At 38.3% G+C, this 18273-nt stretch overlaps 1 protein-coding gene across 4 annotated transcripts in view; it reads left to right on the top strand.

Annotated features, from left to right (window-relative positions):
• The first annotated feature begins 2825 nt into the window (after positions 1 to 2825).
• rxfp1 (relaxin family peptide receptor 1) overlaps positions 2826 to 18273 on the top strand; it is a 32337-nt gene continuing 16889 nt past the window's right edge. For 2 of the 4 annotated variants that reach the window (XM_051954788.1, XM_051954790.1), the window contains exons 1-11: positions 2826 to 2903; positions 6865 to 6970; positions 10095 to 10166; positions 10930 to 11001; positions 13023 to 13094; positions 13286 to 13357; positions 13561 to 13629; positions 13769 to 13840; positions 14080 to 14151; positions 17104 to 17175; positions 18158 to 18229. In XM_051954788.1, the coding sequence (XP_051810748.1) occupies positions 2864 to 2903; positions 6865 to 6970; positions 10095 to 10166; positions 10930 to 11001; positions 13023 to 13094; positions 13286 to 13357; positions 13561 to 13629; positions 13769 to 13840; positions 14080 to 14151; positions 17104 to 17175; positions 18158 to 18229 (791 nt within the window). In that variant the 5' untranslated portion in view covers positions 2826 to 2863. Of the gene's footprint in view, positions 2904 to 6864; positions 6971 to 7208; positions 7347 to 10094; positions 10167 to 10929; positions 11002 to 13022; positions 13189 to 13285; positions 13358 to 13560; positions 13630 to 13768; positions 13841 to 14079; positions 14152 to 17103; positions 17176 to 18157; positions 18230 to 18273 lie in introns of those variants that run through there. The other 2 variants (XM_051954789.1, XM_051954791.1) reach the window with 2 other exon arrangements.

Below are 18273 nucleotides of genomic sequence, written 5' to 3'. Positions count from 1 at the left end.
GTTGGCATCTCTCAGTTTGGCAACAACATGTTAAAACAACATAGACATAATGATAAAATATTGTACACATATGTGTATATAAGACGGAATAAAAGACCAGATTACATAACAGACGTGAAGCAAATACAGAAAAAACAAGACATCTGAAAGTGGGTCCAGTGTGAATCAGTATCTCACTACTTTGGGGGATTTTTTTTTTGTGTATTTTTTATTGGTCCGTGGTGCAAATAATCCAAAGCTTCACTGGCAGTTTGGGTGAATTTTTGAGAGGCTTTCCTCACATTTCAGCGTAGAGACTCCCGTCCGAGTCAGTGCAGCAGAAAACTAAAATACAAACTTATTTATTGCTTATTTATTGTGGTGCATGTTGGAATGGAAAACTAAGATGACATAAATAATCAAACATTGTTCAAATTAAAGTCCAATTCCTATAAGCCCAACACAATCCTGATAGTAAGCGTTAATAATCTGAAAGGAGTCTGCACTCACCAGTAAAATGTAGATATGCAGCTACTTCTTTTACAGAATTCATACTCAAATATTGTCCAATATTGTCCTATATATCCAATCCGCTTCATGCTTCCTTACGCAGAATAAAGGATCATACTGATTTAGAACACTGTTTTTATTCGACTGCTACTGCTTTAACTATTTTATTATTCTGTCCTTTTGTTTTATCTGGCTATAGTCTTGTTTCTATTTTCCTCTATTTTATTTCCCACTTAGTAACTAATATTTCACTCCCTATTGCTTGTGTTATGTGCCATAATAAAGAATCAATTGTGGATAGCAATGTCCTTTCCAAGGCCACACAGCCGATCTGTATTCCAGTTGCACCACATCTACTTTATTATAAGCCAACATTGCTGGATGTGATTTTGATGGCAACACCTCTGACCAATCGCACTTGAAGCACTTTTTGCACTTACTACAGGTTTTTCCTTATGTCTGAATTCTTGCTTGTGTTGTACGTCGCTTTGGACAAAAGCGTCTGCTAAATGAAATTGTAGAATTGTAGAATTATGTCTGTGCCTTCAAATCAATACTGTCATACTGTGTTTAAATTGAGGTGATTGTTGGGCTGATTTGTCAGGTCATTGTGAGCACTATAAGATAATGTTTTATACGTTTCTTACAGACAGTACAATAATCACAGGGATTCAGTGTGAGGAGAATAATAAGTTACCATAATACAAATCTTTACAAACTTGTTCATTCATAAAGTAAATTCTCAAAGTCTGATTAGTGCTGTGATGGCGAACGTATTGTCAATAACGTAAGTGATTTTTCAAAAAAAGGACACATCAGAATAGCTAATTTATGTTGGCCGCACATTCATTTGTACCAGGATGTCTGATTCTTTTAATGGCACAGGCTTTGGATTTCTGAAAAGGCTCTCACATAAAGATGAAAGAAGAGTCGCATGAGAATCAGGAACAGCACAGTGACTGATGGATTCATTTCTGACTGAACTTCCAGGTTAGAGAAAGTAGCACAGTTTTAGGAAAGCAAATAGATTGTTTGAAAAACACTCGTGAGGAGTCTTCTTTGGACTCTGGATGTGTGGGGAGTGAGTCTGCCAGATGAGGATAAAGGACTTTTACAGAAGTTTGCTTGAAAATTAAGACATCAAAGCCTCAAAGGAGTTAAAGTGGAGGCTGAGCTGCATCTGTACCATCCTGTGCTGGTTGAGTAAAAATCTTTGTAGGTTTCAGTCAGGAATCAGGTTTGTCCTGAGGTGCAGCTATAAACAAAGCTAGTCGGTGATCAAAAGGACACACAGCTCTTGATTTTGGTTTAAAAAATGCATTCAGAACTTTGAACTGCTTTGTTTCTCTTTTTGTATTTATCACTTTTTTACTGAACAAATGTTTTTAATTAAAAAGTCTGTCATCCTGTCAAGTCCATCTATCCATCCATCCATCCATCATCTACACACCGCTTAATCCTCGTTAGGGTTGTGGGGGCTGGACCCTAGCCCAGCTCACTTAGGGCAAAGACAGGAGGAGCTCTTTGTGCACAGATGGTACTCAAGTAGTATTGATTATGAGTGCACAGGGTTTTATGAATGGGTTGTCAATGCACACTTTTCTCTTACCTGTCCTTAGTTAGTGACTCTATCGGCAATGTCCTTTCTTTTCTTTGTTGCAAGAGTCAGTCTTGCATTTTCTTGGTGTTTTTTTTTGTCTCTCTCTCTGTTGTCAAGTTCTGACATTCACTCTGAGGCTGTTACTTGTCTGTGATCAATACAGATGACATTTTCACTCCGCCAAGGAATGCAGCGGAGTTATGTAACGATCAGTGTACAGTTTGTCTGTCAACCTATGAATCTGTCTGTCCGTGTGCAACATTACTCAAAAACAGATCAACGGATTTGGATGAAGCTTTCAGGGAAGGTCAGAAATGACACTAAGACTGCCTCATTAGATTTTGGCAGTGATGCAGCTTATAATCTGGATCCACGAATTTGTTTAGGGTTTCCCATTGCAAGACATCTTTGATTTTCATATATTGAAATTAAACTTAATTGTAGGCTTTATTTCCAACAAAAGCATAGTCTATACAATGCTAGAATGACGTGGAACACTATTCAGTGCTGGCTTTGCCTTTATGTCTGTTGAATGCCTGTTGCAACAGGAATGGCAATGATTTCTCCTATATGAATCACAAAAGAACAAAAAAAGAACAAGGAGAGAAAAGATCGGTCTGTCTTAGTTTATGTCAGACTGAATCATTTTAGCAGCATGAAATGATGTTTTCTAATGATGTTTTTAAAGGACATTCGATGTATTAACATCTTTGTCTTTTATTCTTTTTCAGGGATAATAATGGATGGCCGCATCTTTTAGACAAATATTTTGGAATGCCAAGTCACAATGCGAGGACCAAGTCCAATATATGCTGTAAGTACTTTGTCTGATATTCTTTGTTATGCTACTCATATGACCTTTTTTTTGTTACTAAATAGCTTTAGCATATCAAAGCTGTTTGGAGACGAGTTTGGAGGATTGTGTTGCCTTTAATCCCTCTGAAGAGAATGAAAGCAGGGAAAAGCTTCACCAAGACAAACTTGTGGAAATAAGTGCTGCTGTATTTCCACCATGAATAACAAAGAGCCACATGTTGTGTTATCATCAGGTGTTTATTTAGCACTGGACGATTGTCTCATTTGTTGCTTTAGTCATTTGGGAAAGCAAAAGGAATACATTGGTTGTGTTTTTATTATTATAATTCTTTTGTGACTAATCAACAGGTTGTAAATCTAAAAAAAACAATAGTGCTGAAAAATGTTTTGATTTTTTTTAATGAAGACCAGGAGAGAAAAGGTTTATTGTGAATTGAATATCCTTAGACTGATTTTCAAAGTGCCACAGGCAATCATTTTATGTTGACATAAAAATTAAAAAGACAATTCTTGCACATTCTAGTGGAAGCAGCAGTGCAGAGTTACATTTAATCCATTTTGAGGAAGGAAAGGATTATTTTAATGGGGATAAAAACTCTAAAACATGTAGCTCTGACACAGAAATTAGTTTGTTTGGCCTTTAATAGGTGCCGAGAGAAGGACTTTAAGGACAGTTGCTGCCATTAGGAATTTCGCAATGTTTACCTCTTTGATGTTGTTTGACTCTGTAACAGAACCTTTCAGGCACATTCAGTTCAAAACAGACTGATGTTACAGTTGCAAAGGGCAAAGCCACATTTATGTTTGATGCGTGAGGTTAACAGCAATCCTGTATGAGGCTGACATAATGCTCCCTCGGATTTAAAGTTTATCACCAGATGTCAGTGTCAGGTTTTCATGATGTTCCCCACATGAACTGGGTTCATCTTCTTGTCAGAGTTCAATTTGAGGACCGAAGTGCATGGCACACAGGCAAAGAAGGTTAAAGCAGTAATTAAACGTTACTTTAAAATGTCTAATCCAAGATTGCACAAAAGCAGACGGGCAGAATCCAGAACAACAGGAAAGATCCAGAAGATTAGCAGGACACAAGCCAAGAGACAGAGCGCTGGAAGGCAGCGGTGCAGACATGAGCTGAGGTACAGATACGTAGTAGAATGAAAACAGCTGAAGGAGGTGTTCAGCCATGACCTTTTGACTTTGTGATACACTCGGCAGGTCATCGCTATAGTTATGCGTTTTATGGGGACAAACGGTAGCAGAGAGGGTGAGCAAAAGGTTCACAGCAGAGATGGTTTTGTGAGAAGTCCTTCCCTGAATAGCAGAAAATAGCTGAACACATTCTCCAAAGTTTTCTTCAAGTTGTATTCACTTGGACTGATCAAAAAATAGTAGAAGAAAATACCAGGTCTTGATGTATGTCTGCTGTTGTAGTTGTGGTGTTTAGCTACATTTATGTGGAAGGACATGTTAGCTGTTCCTTAACTTTAGCACCTACGCATGTAACCCATTTTCACCAAAGTGTAAATGTAGTTAGAAGGCCATTTGTTCCCATGAGAGGAGGGGAAGCTGAAAGTTCTGCTTCAAATTCACACATTATAGCCAAACTAATGTTTTTTTTCCTGTTGCAACCCAATTAATCTGTCAGATGTTAAGAACAGTAGCTGTATAGCCAAGATAAAAGAAAAAAAAAATCCTTGTAATGTATTAAAAACATTTTTTCAGCTCATCTCAAGACATGGAGATCATTATGTTCAAGTGCTTTGTGAAGCATTTTCAGTTCTGTAAAAATGTGAAAGAACATGAGCAACGAAAATGAGAAAAGGCGTCAAACTTCAATCACACATCTGCTGTGCTATACCGACATATCCTCCATACAAGCAAGCTTTAAAGAAACAAAGAACCTTTACTCATTTCTGAACATAAATGGATTTAATTAACAATTCTACACCTCACAACAGACACAATACATTGTCAAGTAAAACCGTAAGTGTATTACATTTATATTATACAATTTAGTAAATTGAGAAGAACTGGTAGAGCCTGTAACAGTTTCCAGTGGAAAAATAATGAAGATACAGTAGACTATATATTATTTCAGTTATTCCCCACTGGAGAAGTGTGAGCAAAAAGTTTAAATGATATCCATTTCTTAGCCTTAAACGTGGAACATTTAAGAAAGGTTTCTTTTCTTTCTTTTTTTTGCAGGGAAACAAACCTTCTTTGCATGACTTCAATTAGTTATTCATCAGTCTATTTTAGATTTAATTGTTCATTTGTTTGCCAATGACTTGTTCCTAATTGTTTACATTGCTGTCCTTTTTAATATGCCATCTGCACTGAGTTACACAGCCGGAAGCATTAAATCATAACAAAAGGAAATCAAATTGTCCGGATCTGAACTTCAGCCGTGCCGATTTGGGAGACGTTCTCCACAGTGAGGTGCATATGGCTATCTGGACGCCAACATGTCCACATTTTGAGCTGATTCTATGGCGTGACTCCACCGCATCTTCTGCAAATATTGGATTTTGGAAAGTGTTAAATTCAGCGTTAACTAGGTTGCAAATAGTTCAGCTTGTTTAAAATGTATTTCAGCAGTCGCCCTATGTTTCTGTGGAGAGAAATGGAGGGAATGTGGAACACAATTCTACCAAAAGCAGCCCGTTGTGAAAAACTGAGTGACTGTGCAAGAAAGACATTGGAGAGGGAGGCCACCAAGAGACTGTGCATAAAGCAGCTTGTGTCTGTTCTTCACCAGTCAAAGCTTTATGGGCTAGGGGCAAAGAGAAAGCCACCAATGATCCATCCATCCATCCATCCATCCATCCATCCATCCATCCATAATGATGCTCATATTAAGTCGAGACTAGAGTTCACCAGAAGGTAAGTAGGAAATGCTGAAGTCAACTGGAACAAGGTTCTTTGGTCTGATGAGACCAAAATTGAGCTTTTTGGCCATCGTTTTTGGCAGACACTAAGCACTACACATCATCATAAACACGCCATTCCCAATGTGAAGCATGGCGGTGGCAGCATCATAATTGAGGGATGATTCTCGGCAGCAGGTCCTGGAGAGCTTGTAAAGGTAGAGGGTTAAATGAAAATGTCAACGTGTAGAAAAATCCTGGAGGACAACCTGAACAGTCTGCAAGAGAACTGTGACTTTTTTCCAGCAAAAAAATGTCCCAAAGCATACAGCCAAAGCTACACAAAAATGGTTTAGAGTGGAGAACGCATTCTTATGGGACACATGAGTAGACGGTATTCATCCTCCTTGAACTCAGCCTTCATTTTGATCTCAACCGCACACAAACTTTGTGACTGTATCTTGCATGGACACGGCTCAGTCATTTGTGACAGAGATATAAACACCATCTGAAGTACCTAAAACCACCTTTGTTGAATCTCCCACTAGTAGCTGTCTGCAGACCCACACTTAGCCATGACAACTCACACATACACATAGACTACTACTAGGAATACTACAAATACTAGGCATGCTGTCGTTTCTGGTAATAATTAACACATCATGCCACGTTGAACAGGCTTTTTGTCATATTTTACACATTGTTTTTGTAGAATTTTAATTTGATTTCACTGGAGTCAGGAGGGCCTGATTAAACGACGCCATTTGCTTCATTTAATCACATCCTCCAAATCCAAATTATAATTTAATGAAAGATGAATAAAGCTGGCTTAACTCATGGATATTCAGTAAATCTGTTATTAAATATTGTCAGCCTGTGTTTGTCCTATATGTCACTCTTCATAAATCCAGTTATTTTCTCTTTCACTCTCTCTCTCTCTCTCTCTCTCTCTCTCTCTCTCTCTCTCTAATCCCAAGGCTTTGGGCTAAGTTACCGTTCCTTCTTAAAAAATGTAACTATTGACACTCTGCAGGAGGACCATTTGATTGATCCTCTGATATCTCTTCCCCGTCTCTTCCACCTCTCCAGTGCTTGGTGTTTTTCCTGATCTCTGCCAGTGCCGAGACCTGGAGCTGGACTGTGACGGTGCTGAGTTTCAAGATATCCCAGTGGTGGCAACGAATATCACCATGATGTGAGTACAAAATGACCCTTCATTCTTCTCAACATTTTACAGCTAAAGCAATCCCCAGGAGGTCTCCGTCGATACGTACGCCAGTGTCAATGTCAGATTTATTTATATGGCACATTTACAAAGGCTTAAACAATAAGAAAACAATAAAAGCAAAACAATAAAACTGTAAAATAAAGCAGATAAAGATCCATTAGAGGTGACTTAAGACATGTTTTAAAAACGGAGAGAATATTTGCAGATCGCGCAGAGACGGGCAATGTATTCCACGGCATGGAAAGGCTCCATCTCCTCTGGTTTTCATGAGCGATCGAGGAACGTCCAGGACCATCTGGTCAGCTGACTTCAGGGCTCTGGAGAGTTGATGCAACTTAACAAGGTCAGATAAATATTTTGGAGCCAGTCCATTCAAAGACTTAAAATAAAATAAAAGAATCTTAAAATCAATCCTGTACCTAGGAAAGCACCGGCGTTATGTATTCGCTGCTGCATTCTGAACAGCTGCAGACGGCTGAATTCCCACTGGCCAATGCTGACATACAGGGAGTTAAAATAGTGTAACTATGACTGTTGCGACACATATCTACTACTGCAAAGCCCCATTTGCTTCTGTTCATTGCCAAGAGAACTTGCCCAAAAGTTAAAAAAAAAATAAATAAACTATTACGGTACGATTCATTAAAAGTGCTATCAGTAGGATATGAAAAACCAACTTGTGTTTATGTGACAATGCTCTGGTGAAGGTTTGTTGCTTGTACAAAAACAACTCGATAGTTTTACTTGGTACAGTTAGGAGCAACAGCTATGATTAAAAATATATTTGTAAAAAGCTTACTTTTGATTTAACACTCTGAACCCGAAGCAGTTTCTTTGTATTTTATGCTTCTGTCACAATTTTACAGACTGTGGGCTCATTTGTCACTGCAATGCAACCACAGCCAGAAGCAGAGAGAACTCAGAATTGCTTTTGTGTAGCATGACCAAGTAATAATGCCATAAATCATAAAACCAGAAACAATGAAAGAAAAGTTGTTCTGATTTTGGTTATATTACAAAAAAATTGAATCAATACGTACATTTTCCAAGTACCAACAGGTGGTGCCATTTAACATACTACACACTTTTAACTTGTTCCCATACCCATTATCTCCTGTCTGCTCCATGTAAGCACAGCCTGCAGTTCAGCCAAATTCATCTGAGAAGTCCCTGAATTTTTGTCACATTACAAGAATTTTTTCCCCAGTTTTTTAGAGAATGTACAATGAAGTGATTGATGAAATATCACAACTTTAAGCTTAGATTTTTTTTGTGTTTCTCCACTAAATGGTACAAATGAGTATTTCAAGGACTGTCAGAAAGCTAAAAATCTCAGAATTCTTTCTGTTTTAACTGTGTTTGGTTCTAATAAAGCGTTTGATTACGGCAGTTTAAAAAAACATTTCTTTCATATTCACTGGTGAGTTTTGGGGTTCACAGAGGAACACATTTAACAAACAGAGGACTTTGGCAGTAAGCATGGTAGGTCATAGTGTGGTCATGTTAAAAAGAAACACGAACAGTTGATTTAAAAAGGTGAACGAACAGCATCCGTGGAAAATGTCATTGTTTGGTTGACCCATCCATCCACCTCAACCTCATCTTTTAGCTAAGCATAATTACTACAACCACTAGAGGGCTTTTTAGAAATACAACTAGGAGGCCATAACCTGCTTGCACAAGTAACCTACGTTGTTTTTTGTTTTTTGTTTTTTTTAAATGAGTGGATGAGATGAAGCTAAAGAAACTGAGTAAACAGTAAGATGATCCCCCAAAAGTCCAAAAACCGCCTGCCTGGAGAAGCTTGATCTAAGATTGTGTGAGAGAACAAGCCTTTAATCATCCTTTAATCCGTTAAAAGCTTTGGAATCGACACATGATTCAGCTGGTCACTTCAGAGTCTCTTGGTAGAACAGAATTTTAAAGACCACTGAACTCTAACTGCCACGTTTACAGATTACATTGTGTGGTTGCTGCCATAAGACCTTTATCTATACGGAGTTTTTCCTCTGGCAGAAGAGAAAAGTGGTGTTAAGGTGCCGTGGGGCTTGTTGTTTTTGTTCCTATGACAACATTGTCTTGACCATATAACACCAATCTAAACCTCCATTCTACAACTGACTGGATTCATCGCTCATTGTGATTACTTCTGTCTGACGCATTATACAGCTCAAGACAGACAGAAACTGCCAGAGCAAGCTTCTCTTTCACTTTCTTGGCTACCGGGGTGACGAATCCAACCCATTTGGTTGGTTGCTTGAAAAGTAGCAACAGTGACGACACCAGACCCTTCCTGAAAACGTCAGAGATTTTCAACCAGAAATGAATAAAAAATTGCTCTGAAAAACAACACCTGTTCTGTTCTTTTTTTAACAGAGGGTCGTGTTCCTTTACTTCTCATTAGAAAAGAAAAAAGTAGAAATAAAGATTCTAAACGCTCAGTGTTGTGTGGACATTTAACGTTAGTCTGTTGCTTTTTTTATTTGCAAATAATAAATTAATTTAAAGTACATGAAATATGCTGTATCTGCCTACAAAGTTGATGCTGTTGTTTTTTATTTTTAATTTTCACTACTGGCAAAAAGGGGAAAATCTTACTTTCAGATACACAGATTGGTGACTTTTTTTTTTTAGAAGTGCCCACTAGTTAAAAAAAATGTTTGCTTTACCCACATATACTGTATAGGCTAAATGGAGATAATATTCCCTGCAGAGACAGGAAGAAAGGAAATACATCACAGTATTGGTGTGATTTGTTATATTTTGTGTGTTGAGATGGACATTTTTAAAGACCCCGTCTGGTGAAAATAACTTTTTAGTCTTATCATGTCCATATGATGTTTTATATACAAGAAGACATGAGTGAAATTAGCAGTCAGTGTCATTTCCACATGACAGAAATAAGTTTTTAGGGATTAAATGAACAACTGGAGGTGACTTTATTATAGAACTTTCAAAATTCAGGCATCAAAGCCCCCTCATAAACGTTGTGAAATAATGAACTGGTCAGCTGTTGAGCATTGTTAGTCGTGTTTACAACTGTAACTGCAAATTGTAGATTCTGACTTTGAGCCTCTTCTTTTTTTGTCAGGTCACTACAAAAGAACCGACTTCAGAAACTGAGAGCGAGCACATTCTTTAAGTACCAGAGTCTACAGAAACTGTGAGTTTTCCATTGATTGCAGATTGCACATTAGTTGAATATGCCTCATTTAATTTGTAAATTAACAACAACTCTTGCCATTTCTTTATTAGTGACGATCCGATTTATTCTTTTTCACTGATCTGCCTCTTTGTCTACTTTTTTATTTTTTGTATAAAGCCCCATCCATAATGCATGACTATTATCACGAAACGCTATTTATTCACTGAAGCATATTCCCTTCGCTCAGCCTTTGAGAGGCAAATACAAGAGACAAGTTTCACGACTACAAAGCCGATATGTGTAAGACTAAGAGAACTGCTGGGAGCGCTGACAGAGGAGATTTTTCCCTTCTGTGTACGGATCCTTTCATTGCCAGCTTGTGTTGTTTATAGCACAAGGATAGGTCGGATCCTTTGCCAGAAATCACACGGCTATGTCAGACTGTCAGCTTTTTGGTCTTGATTGAAAACTTCCTTGAGATGTGCGTGTAAGAAACATCAGAATTAACTTCCAAAGGCGAAATCTACACAGACAAGGACAAAATGCAGCTGTCAGAAGAGATTTGTTGAGTTTACAGTGGGTCCACAAACTAATAGATCATATTGATTTCCGTCAGCCGGGTTTTTATCCTATATTGAAGAATGTTTCTTTATGTTGGAAAAGTTCTGTTTGTCATGCAAATAACCACGTTCAGGCATTGTGCTGGTGTTTATTTTTGCTTTTTGCTTGTTCATTCATTCATTGGGCCTATGAATGTTTAAAGCTTCTTTTTACTATGTAGGTACCTCCAGTACAACAAAATTCAAGATGTGAGTCCTGATGCATTCAGAGGGCTGTATAACCTAACAAGACTGTAAGTTTGGGCATTTTTTCCACACATACCATTCAGTGGCAATGTGAACTTGAACTGTGATATACGGGCCTTTACGTCTTGATGTACATAAAATGAGTCCAAGCATTTGTTCAGGCTGCTGCATTGGGACCAGTCAGGTTCTTTTTCATGTGATGCTCAATTGATTTGTAATTTCTACAGTGTCTGTTAAAACTTTTCCCCGTTTGTTTCTTTTTAATACTGCGTTATTGAAAGTAAAATGTAGCTCTTTTGAAAATATAGATTTGAGTTGAACCTTTTTTAATTCTAAATATACAGAACTTTAGTTCAGCTCCCGATCAGAATCTTAAGACCAGTTGAAAAATTGCAAGAAATTGCATTCTACACTGGTGGATCTTAAGAAGGTTCTCGGTAGAGCTTCAAACGGCTAAAAGAAGAAATGGGAGAGAGAGAGAGAGAAAAAATTGGAGCAGGCAATTTATTCAAAACTGCATTTAAACTCAAACGTGCTTTTGTCAGCTGATCTTGGAACAGTATAGGATGTGTAAGCAAGTCCTCTCGCAGCGTCCCATTGCTACTGAGGTTGGACGCTGAAAAAACAGTCATTTTGAATTTCTTCAAATATGGAACAAAAAAAGTCAAGTGATCGACCCCCCCAAAAAATTTAACCAGTGCTGAGATCGAGGATCCAATTGGCTGACATGGGATGATCCTCAACCCAGATTAAGGCCCTTACTGGTGCTGACTGTGAGGGAAGGGCTTAAAAAACTACAAAATGTCTTCACCATCCACATCTCCTTCAATGCCACAAAACTGTCCGTTTGGACTTTGCAAGGAGCACCAAACATGGGACACTGAAAGATGGAAGGAAGTTTTTTTCTCTAATCAGAAAAAATTAAACTTCGACAGTCCTGATGGCTTCTAACATTGTAACATTAGTTAGTTAGTTAGTTAGTTAGTTAGTTAGTTAGTTAGTTAGTTAGTTAGTTAGTTAGTTCTAACTTTAATGGCATGACAAGAAGATCCCACTGGAGATGTTTTCTCCACAGTGGATGGGGCGCCATTATGATTTGGGTTGCTTTTTCCTTCAATGGAACAATGGAGCTTCAGGTTGTGCAGAGGCGTCAAACGGAGGCTGGCTATGTGGAGATGTTGCAGCGGGCATCCCTCTGGACTGAGGGCTCCGTCTCAGTGGTAATGACTGGATCTTTCAACAACAGTGCAGTTCACATCACCCACCTGACAAAGGACTTCTTCCGGGAGAATAACATCACTCTTTTGGACCATCCTGTGTGTTCCCCTCATCTAAATCAATCTGAGAACATCAGGGGATGGATGACAAGTCTACAAAAATGGACATTAGTTGCAGACAGTGGATGCCCTTCGTAATGCCATCTTCACCACTTGGAGCAACGTTGCCACCAGCCTCTTGGAAACACTCACACAAAGCAGGCCGAAACAAATTTTTGAAGTAATCCACAAGAACGGTGGAGCTCCTCACTACTGAATTCATTTTTGACATGTATGTTTCCCTTTTGAGGGGGTTTTCTAGGTTTTTTGAGCTGTGATCTTAAACCTTTGATCAGCTGAGAAACAACCTATTTCAGTTTAATTTTTGGTTTCAATAAAGTGCTCACTCATTTTATTTTCTCTCGCTCCCATTTCCTCTTTTTGCATTTTGAAGCTCTACTTAGAACCTTGTTAAGATCCAACAATGCAAAAGGCAGTTTCTTGCAATTTTTCAACTGGTATTAAGATTTTGACTGGGAGTGTATATGTTTAAAAAGCTATATTTCTCTCGATTTAAACATATTAAAGGACAGTTTTGATGTTGACATTATTTACAATTATGGCCTGTTCTTTTCTTTGGGTTCATATGTAAATTAGTCCCTTTTTTTCTATGATTTTATAAGTTATTATCTGTAATTTAACAAAACATGTAGGAAAATGTAAAATGTATTTTAATTGTTCAAAAAAAAAACTACAGCTTAGATTGTTTCAACATGTTTATTTTTTGCTTGTTCCTGTCTTTCCTTATTTAGATACCTGAGCAACAACAAGATATCTGTCCTGATGCCGGGTGTGTTCAGGGACCTGCACAAGCTGGAGTGGTTGTATGTTAGTTTACTACTAAAACAGTTCTTTTCTGTCATAGTGTACCAATTTTGTTTTCTTTTTCTTGCATTGTTGTCCTTTTACTGCCTGCAGGTAATCCATCGCACACATCTTCATCGATGATGTTTACTTCAATCCACATTCTAAACTGAAATGAAACAATAACCTGTTTTTGTTTTTGCTGGTGTAGGATCTTAGAAAACAACAATATCCATCTGATATCATCCATGACATTTTCCGGACTGAACTCCCTTGTTTTACTGTGAGTTTCTACTTATGCTCTGTACTACTTTGAGTCTTTCTCCTCTTCATACTTTTTCCTTTCCTGTGATGTTCTTTCCATTTGTCATAATTGCTGCTTTGAAGAGCATTCGTCGACGTGCTGCGGCAGATTGAATGTTCTGCTTTTGAACATTGGAGGAAAGTGCTCTACACCTTATGTCACTTTGTCTCTGTGATTGACAGGGTTTTACTGAACAACTCTTTGACAAAGCTGGATGACATATGTCTAGAAATGCCCAGACTGAATTGGCTGTAAGTAAGATGTCAAAAAAAAAAAAAATCAAACGTGGTCTTGACATTAAAATGACAAGTCTTTTGATGAGTTTGTTCTTTCTGTGTGGATATTTCTGTACATTTCCTTTGTGTGTGCATTTCGTCGCATGTTTTGCAGAGACTTGGAGGGAAATCTCATTGAAACGATTGATAATGTCTCATTCCGCTCATGCAACATGATGACAGTTCTGTAAGTATAAATTTACATACGTGAATTCATGTCAGAGGCAAAGGTTATCATTTTATTTTTTTATTTTTGTGTGAATTTCTGTCAGAGACTTAGAAATCAGCGTTGCATTTCACAAACATTGATTCATAGCTGTTAGCCTGTGTGTGAAGTCAGTGCTGGCAGTTCTTTAGATTGGGATAAAAAGATCAAAAAGTAGCAGTATAATTCTTTTTGTGTGTGTGTGTTTTGCCTCCTTCTAGGGTTTTACAGCGAAACAGGATCAGCCACATACACGAACAGGCTTTCTCAGTCCTACAAAAGCTTGGAGAGCTGTAAGTTGGTTTTGTTTGATTGTGCAAACAACAACAAAAATGTCAAGATATTGCCAAAAAAAAAGAAGCACGTTGGGTTCATTTTGAAGATGATTGTTCCAGATTTTTGTAACCTTTAGACAAGACGTTTCTGTATCAAATACAGGTTAAAATCTTGTCATAAGCTGTGTGAGTACCGCTTGTACTGCGTATGTATACTACAGTGTTTCCAGGGCTCTTTTCTGCTAAAATCACACAAGGAAATCAATGTAAAAGCCAGATAACAAGTATACTCACTCACAGTTGTATATCTCTAGCCCTCAGGGAGTCTAATTTGGACTCTCATTAGCTCTTCCCCACTGTCAGCCGCACATCAAATTGACAAGTTTGTAGATAAATATATGTGAAAGTAAACAACACATCCAAAATTTAACAGGCAGAAGTTACTCCTATATTGATTTTAATCGCAGCGTGCATTTGTGCTGCAACTAAAATCTAGCTTTTTGTTCCAATTCATGAGCTATGGCCATGACTTTTTCACTGATTCATGTGTAGTTTGATGCTGTCTGATAGTAGGGTTCGTATTTGATACATGTTGGGGGAAAAAAAAGAAGAAGATGACAAAGAACCAAAATTATCAGGCGAGTCCTTTCCAGTAATTGTACTGTTTGAAAACAAATTGCAACATCTTTTTTTTTCATTCATGTTTTGGGCATGTCTTAGCTTTTTGTCAGTGTTACTACAGAAGCAGTGTGGAACATTGATTTTTCATTTAAAAGAGTCTTCGTAGATTTTTTTTATATTTAGAGCTCACTGCTCCTCTTTTGTGCTGCACTTCAATAGACTGCACTCCTCTGCAGTACTTTTGCTATCACTGACTTACAACCACAGTGGTTGTGAGTTGTTAGAGATGCCTGGAGATGTTTACTTTTGATGTTGTTGGCTCACTCTTACTGGTTTAGACTGTGTGTGCTTGCTGTGATCTTTGCACAATGTCCTCTCGGTGTTCCTTTCATTTCATGTGCCTTAATGTTACCTGACAGAGTACGTTCAAAGCTGTTAAAAGCCTTGGGAGTCTTAACAGTTCTTCTTCTGAAATTTGTATTGATTTAACCTTTTTTTGCCTCTGTGGTTCTTTTGAAGGACAGAACCACATTATCTGTAAAAGCCGACCACTATCGCTATATATTTTTTCATCACTCAGTTTTTATTTACTCACATTCTTTGCCTCGACCTTGGATGGTTCAGACTAGTGGAAAACAATTAAAAACAAATAAAAACTATTGGATGAGAAGGTGTGTCCAAACCTTTGACTGATACTGTAGATATTTAGCATATTTGAAGGATAAGGTTGGACTAGAAAATCCTATTAAAACAACAGCAATGAATGCTTCCTGCTGACATGTGGAGCTAAATCCTGATTCCATCTTGCTCCTGTCTAGTCCTCTGCTGCTCCATTTTTGTCCGAAGACAAATAAAAACTCACCAGTGAATCATATTGATGCACAACCAGACATGTCTTTGGATGAATCATCAAAAGTCCATTTAAACTGAATGAATGCTCCCGCACACACAGTCTTAACATAGCACATGTGAAAAACACAGTCCATTATCATTATTTTTCTCAGATGCTCTTTCATGCTGGAGATGTTCTTTTATGTTGTAGGTGTTCTTTCATGCTGTTTTTATGTTATGGTTGGAGTGTGTGATGCAAGACAAGTTTCCATGTAACCAGACTAAGTAGCTAATGCTGCAAGATGACAGAACAGGATTATTATTAACAGTTTTATTGTTACGTGTTGTTCCAAATCATGGTAAATCTATGCTAAAATGCAATCAACTGTTAGCCTAGCCGTGCTATACCCAGCTCTTAAGACACAAGGGTCTAGGAACGCTCGACAGGGAGGGAGGCGGGCTAAAAGGTTGTCTTTCAAATCACTCTGCAGCAATTGGGTAGGTATACAACCAATCAGCGCAACGAATAGGCTGACGTAGTTCCTAAGAGCGCCGGATTGTGGCTACGTCCCATTAGCTTCCCAACCAGCGGAGCCAACTGGTATATTAAGGATTTGCCATATCCCGTCGGCATAAGTCCAAATACGTCTTTCTTCTCAATGAAACACTTCAGTGCCGTCCTTTGTTTATCTTTCAAGTTGAATTTTAGCTTCAAATCTTTAAGGGCTGTGGCCAAAGCCGAGTCGAAAGATAACTGTTTATTGTGCTCCAGTTGTTTCTGTCAGAATCGTCGCACCTCTGTCGTCACTTCGTTGCGCCCGCCTTCTGACTCTACACTTCATGGTGATTTGTCCGACCAGTTTTAGGAGCATCCAACCTCGAGCTTTATGGAGGGTAACTAGACCCACCCTGGCAGAGAATTATATTCGTTGTTGTGGGTTGTCTAGCGCGGCTAGGCTAATCAGCTGTATTATATTAGACAAAAAAAGATGAACAATAAAGGTTGCGAGTTCTCTTCTTGCAAAACCGTTGTTGCCAATCAATCAGCTTGTAAGTAAGCAAATGAGGTAGTATGTGGTCACAAAGAAAAGGGGGGTAATGGGATGCAACCATAGCTTCATGGTAGCTGCAGTTATCCCCGTAGCTCGGAAGTGATAAACGGAACGCAGCACGTATCTTCAGTCACCATGCAGCCACAGCATGTGAAAGGGGTTCAGCTTTCCGAGAATTGGGGTCACTATCACTAAAGCTGCTTCTTTCAATACCGATAATGCACAGGCTATAGGTATAAATGAAGCCGTGGGTGCATCAGCATCAGTGAATTACATTATAAACATGGTGGCAGTGGTTGTTGCAGGGATGTTGTTTTTGCATTGTGCTTGTTATGAAATCCACCCCCTGCACACAGATAAAAGTTACGGATTTTCCTGTGTCTGAATGCATCTGTCAGATCTCCAGGGTTGTGCATAAGTATTTAATTGTTCTTTTGTGTGTTTGTGGATTTGTCTCTTTTGGCAGGGATCTATCCAGCAACAGATTGGTCGCAATCCCTCCCAATCTCTTTGTTTTACTGGAGGATTTGCTTCAACTGTGAGTTCCATTTGCACAAACACCCTCAGATATATTGTTCTGTATGCAAGCTCACCTATTCAATAACTATTTTTGTTTTTGATGCTGTCAGGGAATGACAACAGTCCGTGTTGATCATTTCACAGAAAAGTATACATTAGATAGATATATGATTATTGTAGAAATTGTTTAGATGAAATTGATTAAGACAGATTAAACAAAAATAAATACATTTTCTCTGAGAGACTTAGATAAAATTGATTTTTCATTCAGCGGCATGAGCATTTTGCAATAGTAGGAAAGTGCTCACTATTTCACCTCAGTAAAAACGGTCAAATCACAGTGTCGAAATCTGTCAAAAAAAAAAAAGGTAGAAAAATACCAACCAAAATCTAGTGCAGCACGCTTGTCAAACATTCAAGTGCAAGCACCTCATAAAAAGAACGAACAGACTCTGGTATTGATTTGATAACCTTGTGCTGCATCATTTTATTTTAAATCCTGAATTCATTCCTCAATATCCACTCTAGAAAAGGTGGACTCCACCGCTACCACAAAAGGTTTCTGCAAAGAGGGACAAGAGGGATCAGTGATTGTAAATGTACAGAAATGGTTGCTGCATGAAAAAAATACATAAAACAATTACTAGCCATTGCACTGTTTGTCCAACCATGAACAAACAATGTGGTGGGTGGATAACAACACGCCATGTTAGGAGGAGCAGTGCAAGGCCACAGACAGCAGAAGGTAGTATGACAGCAAGATAGGAAGGCAGAAATGTGGAGGATTAAAGGACTGGTGTACGGGTGTTAAAAATGAGCATGTATACACAGAAATGTCACCTGTGTTGCTCTTCTTGTAGCACTGAGGTTTGCTTTGCTGTGTTAGTGTCCTGCTATGCATGATGTATAATGAATGCACTGTAGTGTCAGCAATACATGGAACTCATGGTCGTGTTCTTTAAATGGTTGTCACTACTGAGTTTTTTATTTTAATCTTCCAGAAATATATCATACAATCCCATCGTGGAGCTCCAGGTTGACCACTTTGACAAGCTGCACAAATTAAAATCATTGTAAGTATATGTTGCCACATCCCTAACATCTCATTAAATCATTT

The sequence above is a fragment of the Acanthochromis polyacanthus genome, chromosome 10 (genome assembly GCF_021347895.1).
Source record: "Acanthochromis polyacanthus isolate Apoly-LR-REF ecotype Palm Island chromosome 10, KAUST_Apoly_ChrSc, whole genome shotgun sequence".
Classification (NCBI taxonomy): domain Eukaryota; kingdom Metazoa; phylum Chordata; class Actinopteri; family Pomacentridae; genus Acanthochromis; species Acanthochromis polyacanthus.
Note: the sequence above shows the minus strand (reverse complement) of the source record. Positions and strands in the feature narration are given on the sequence as shown.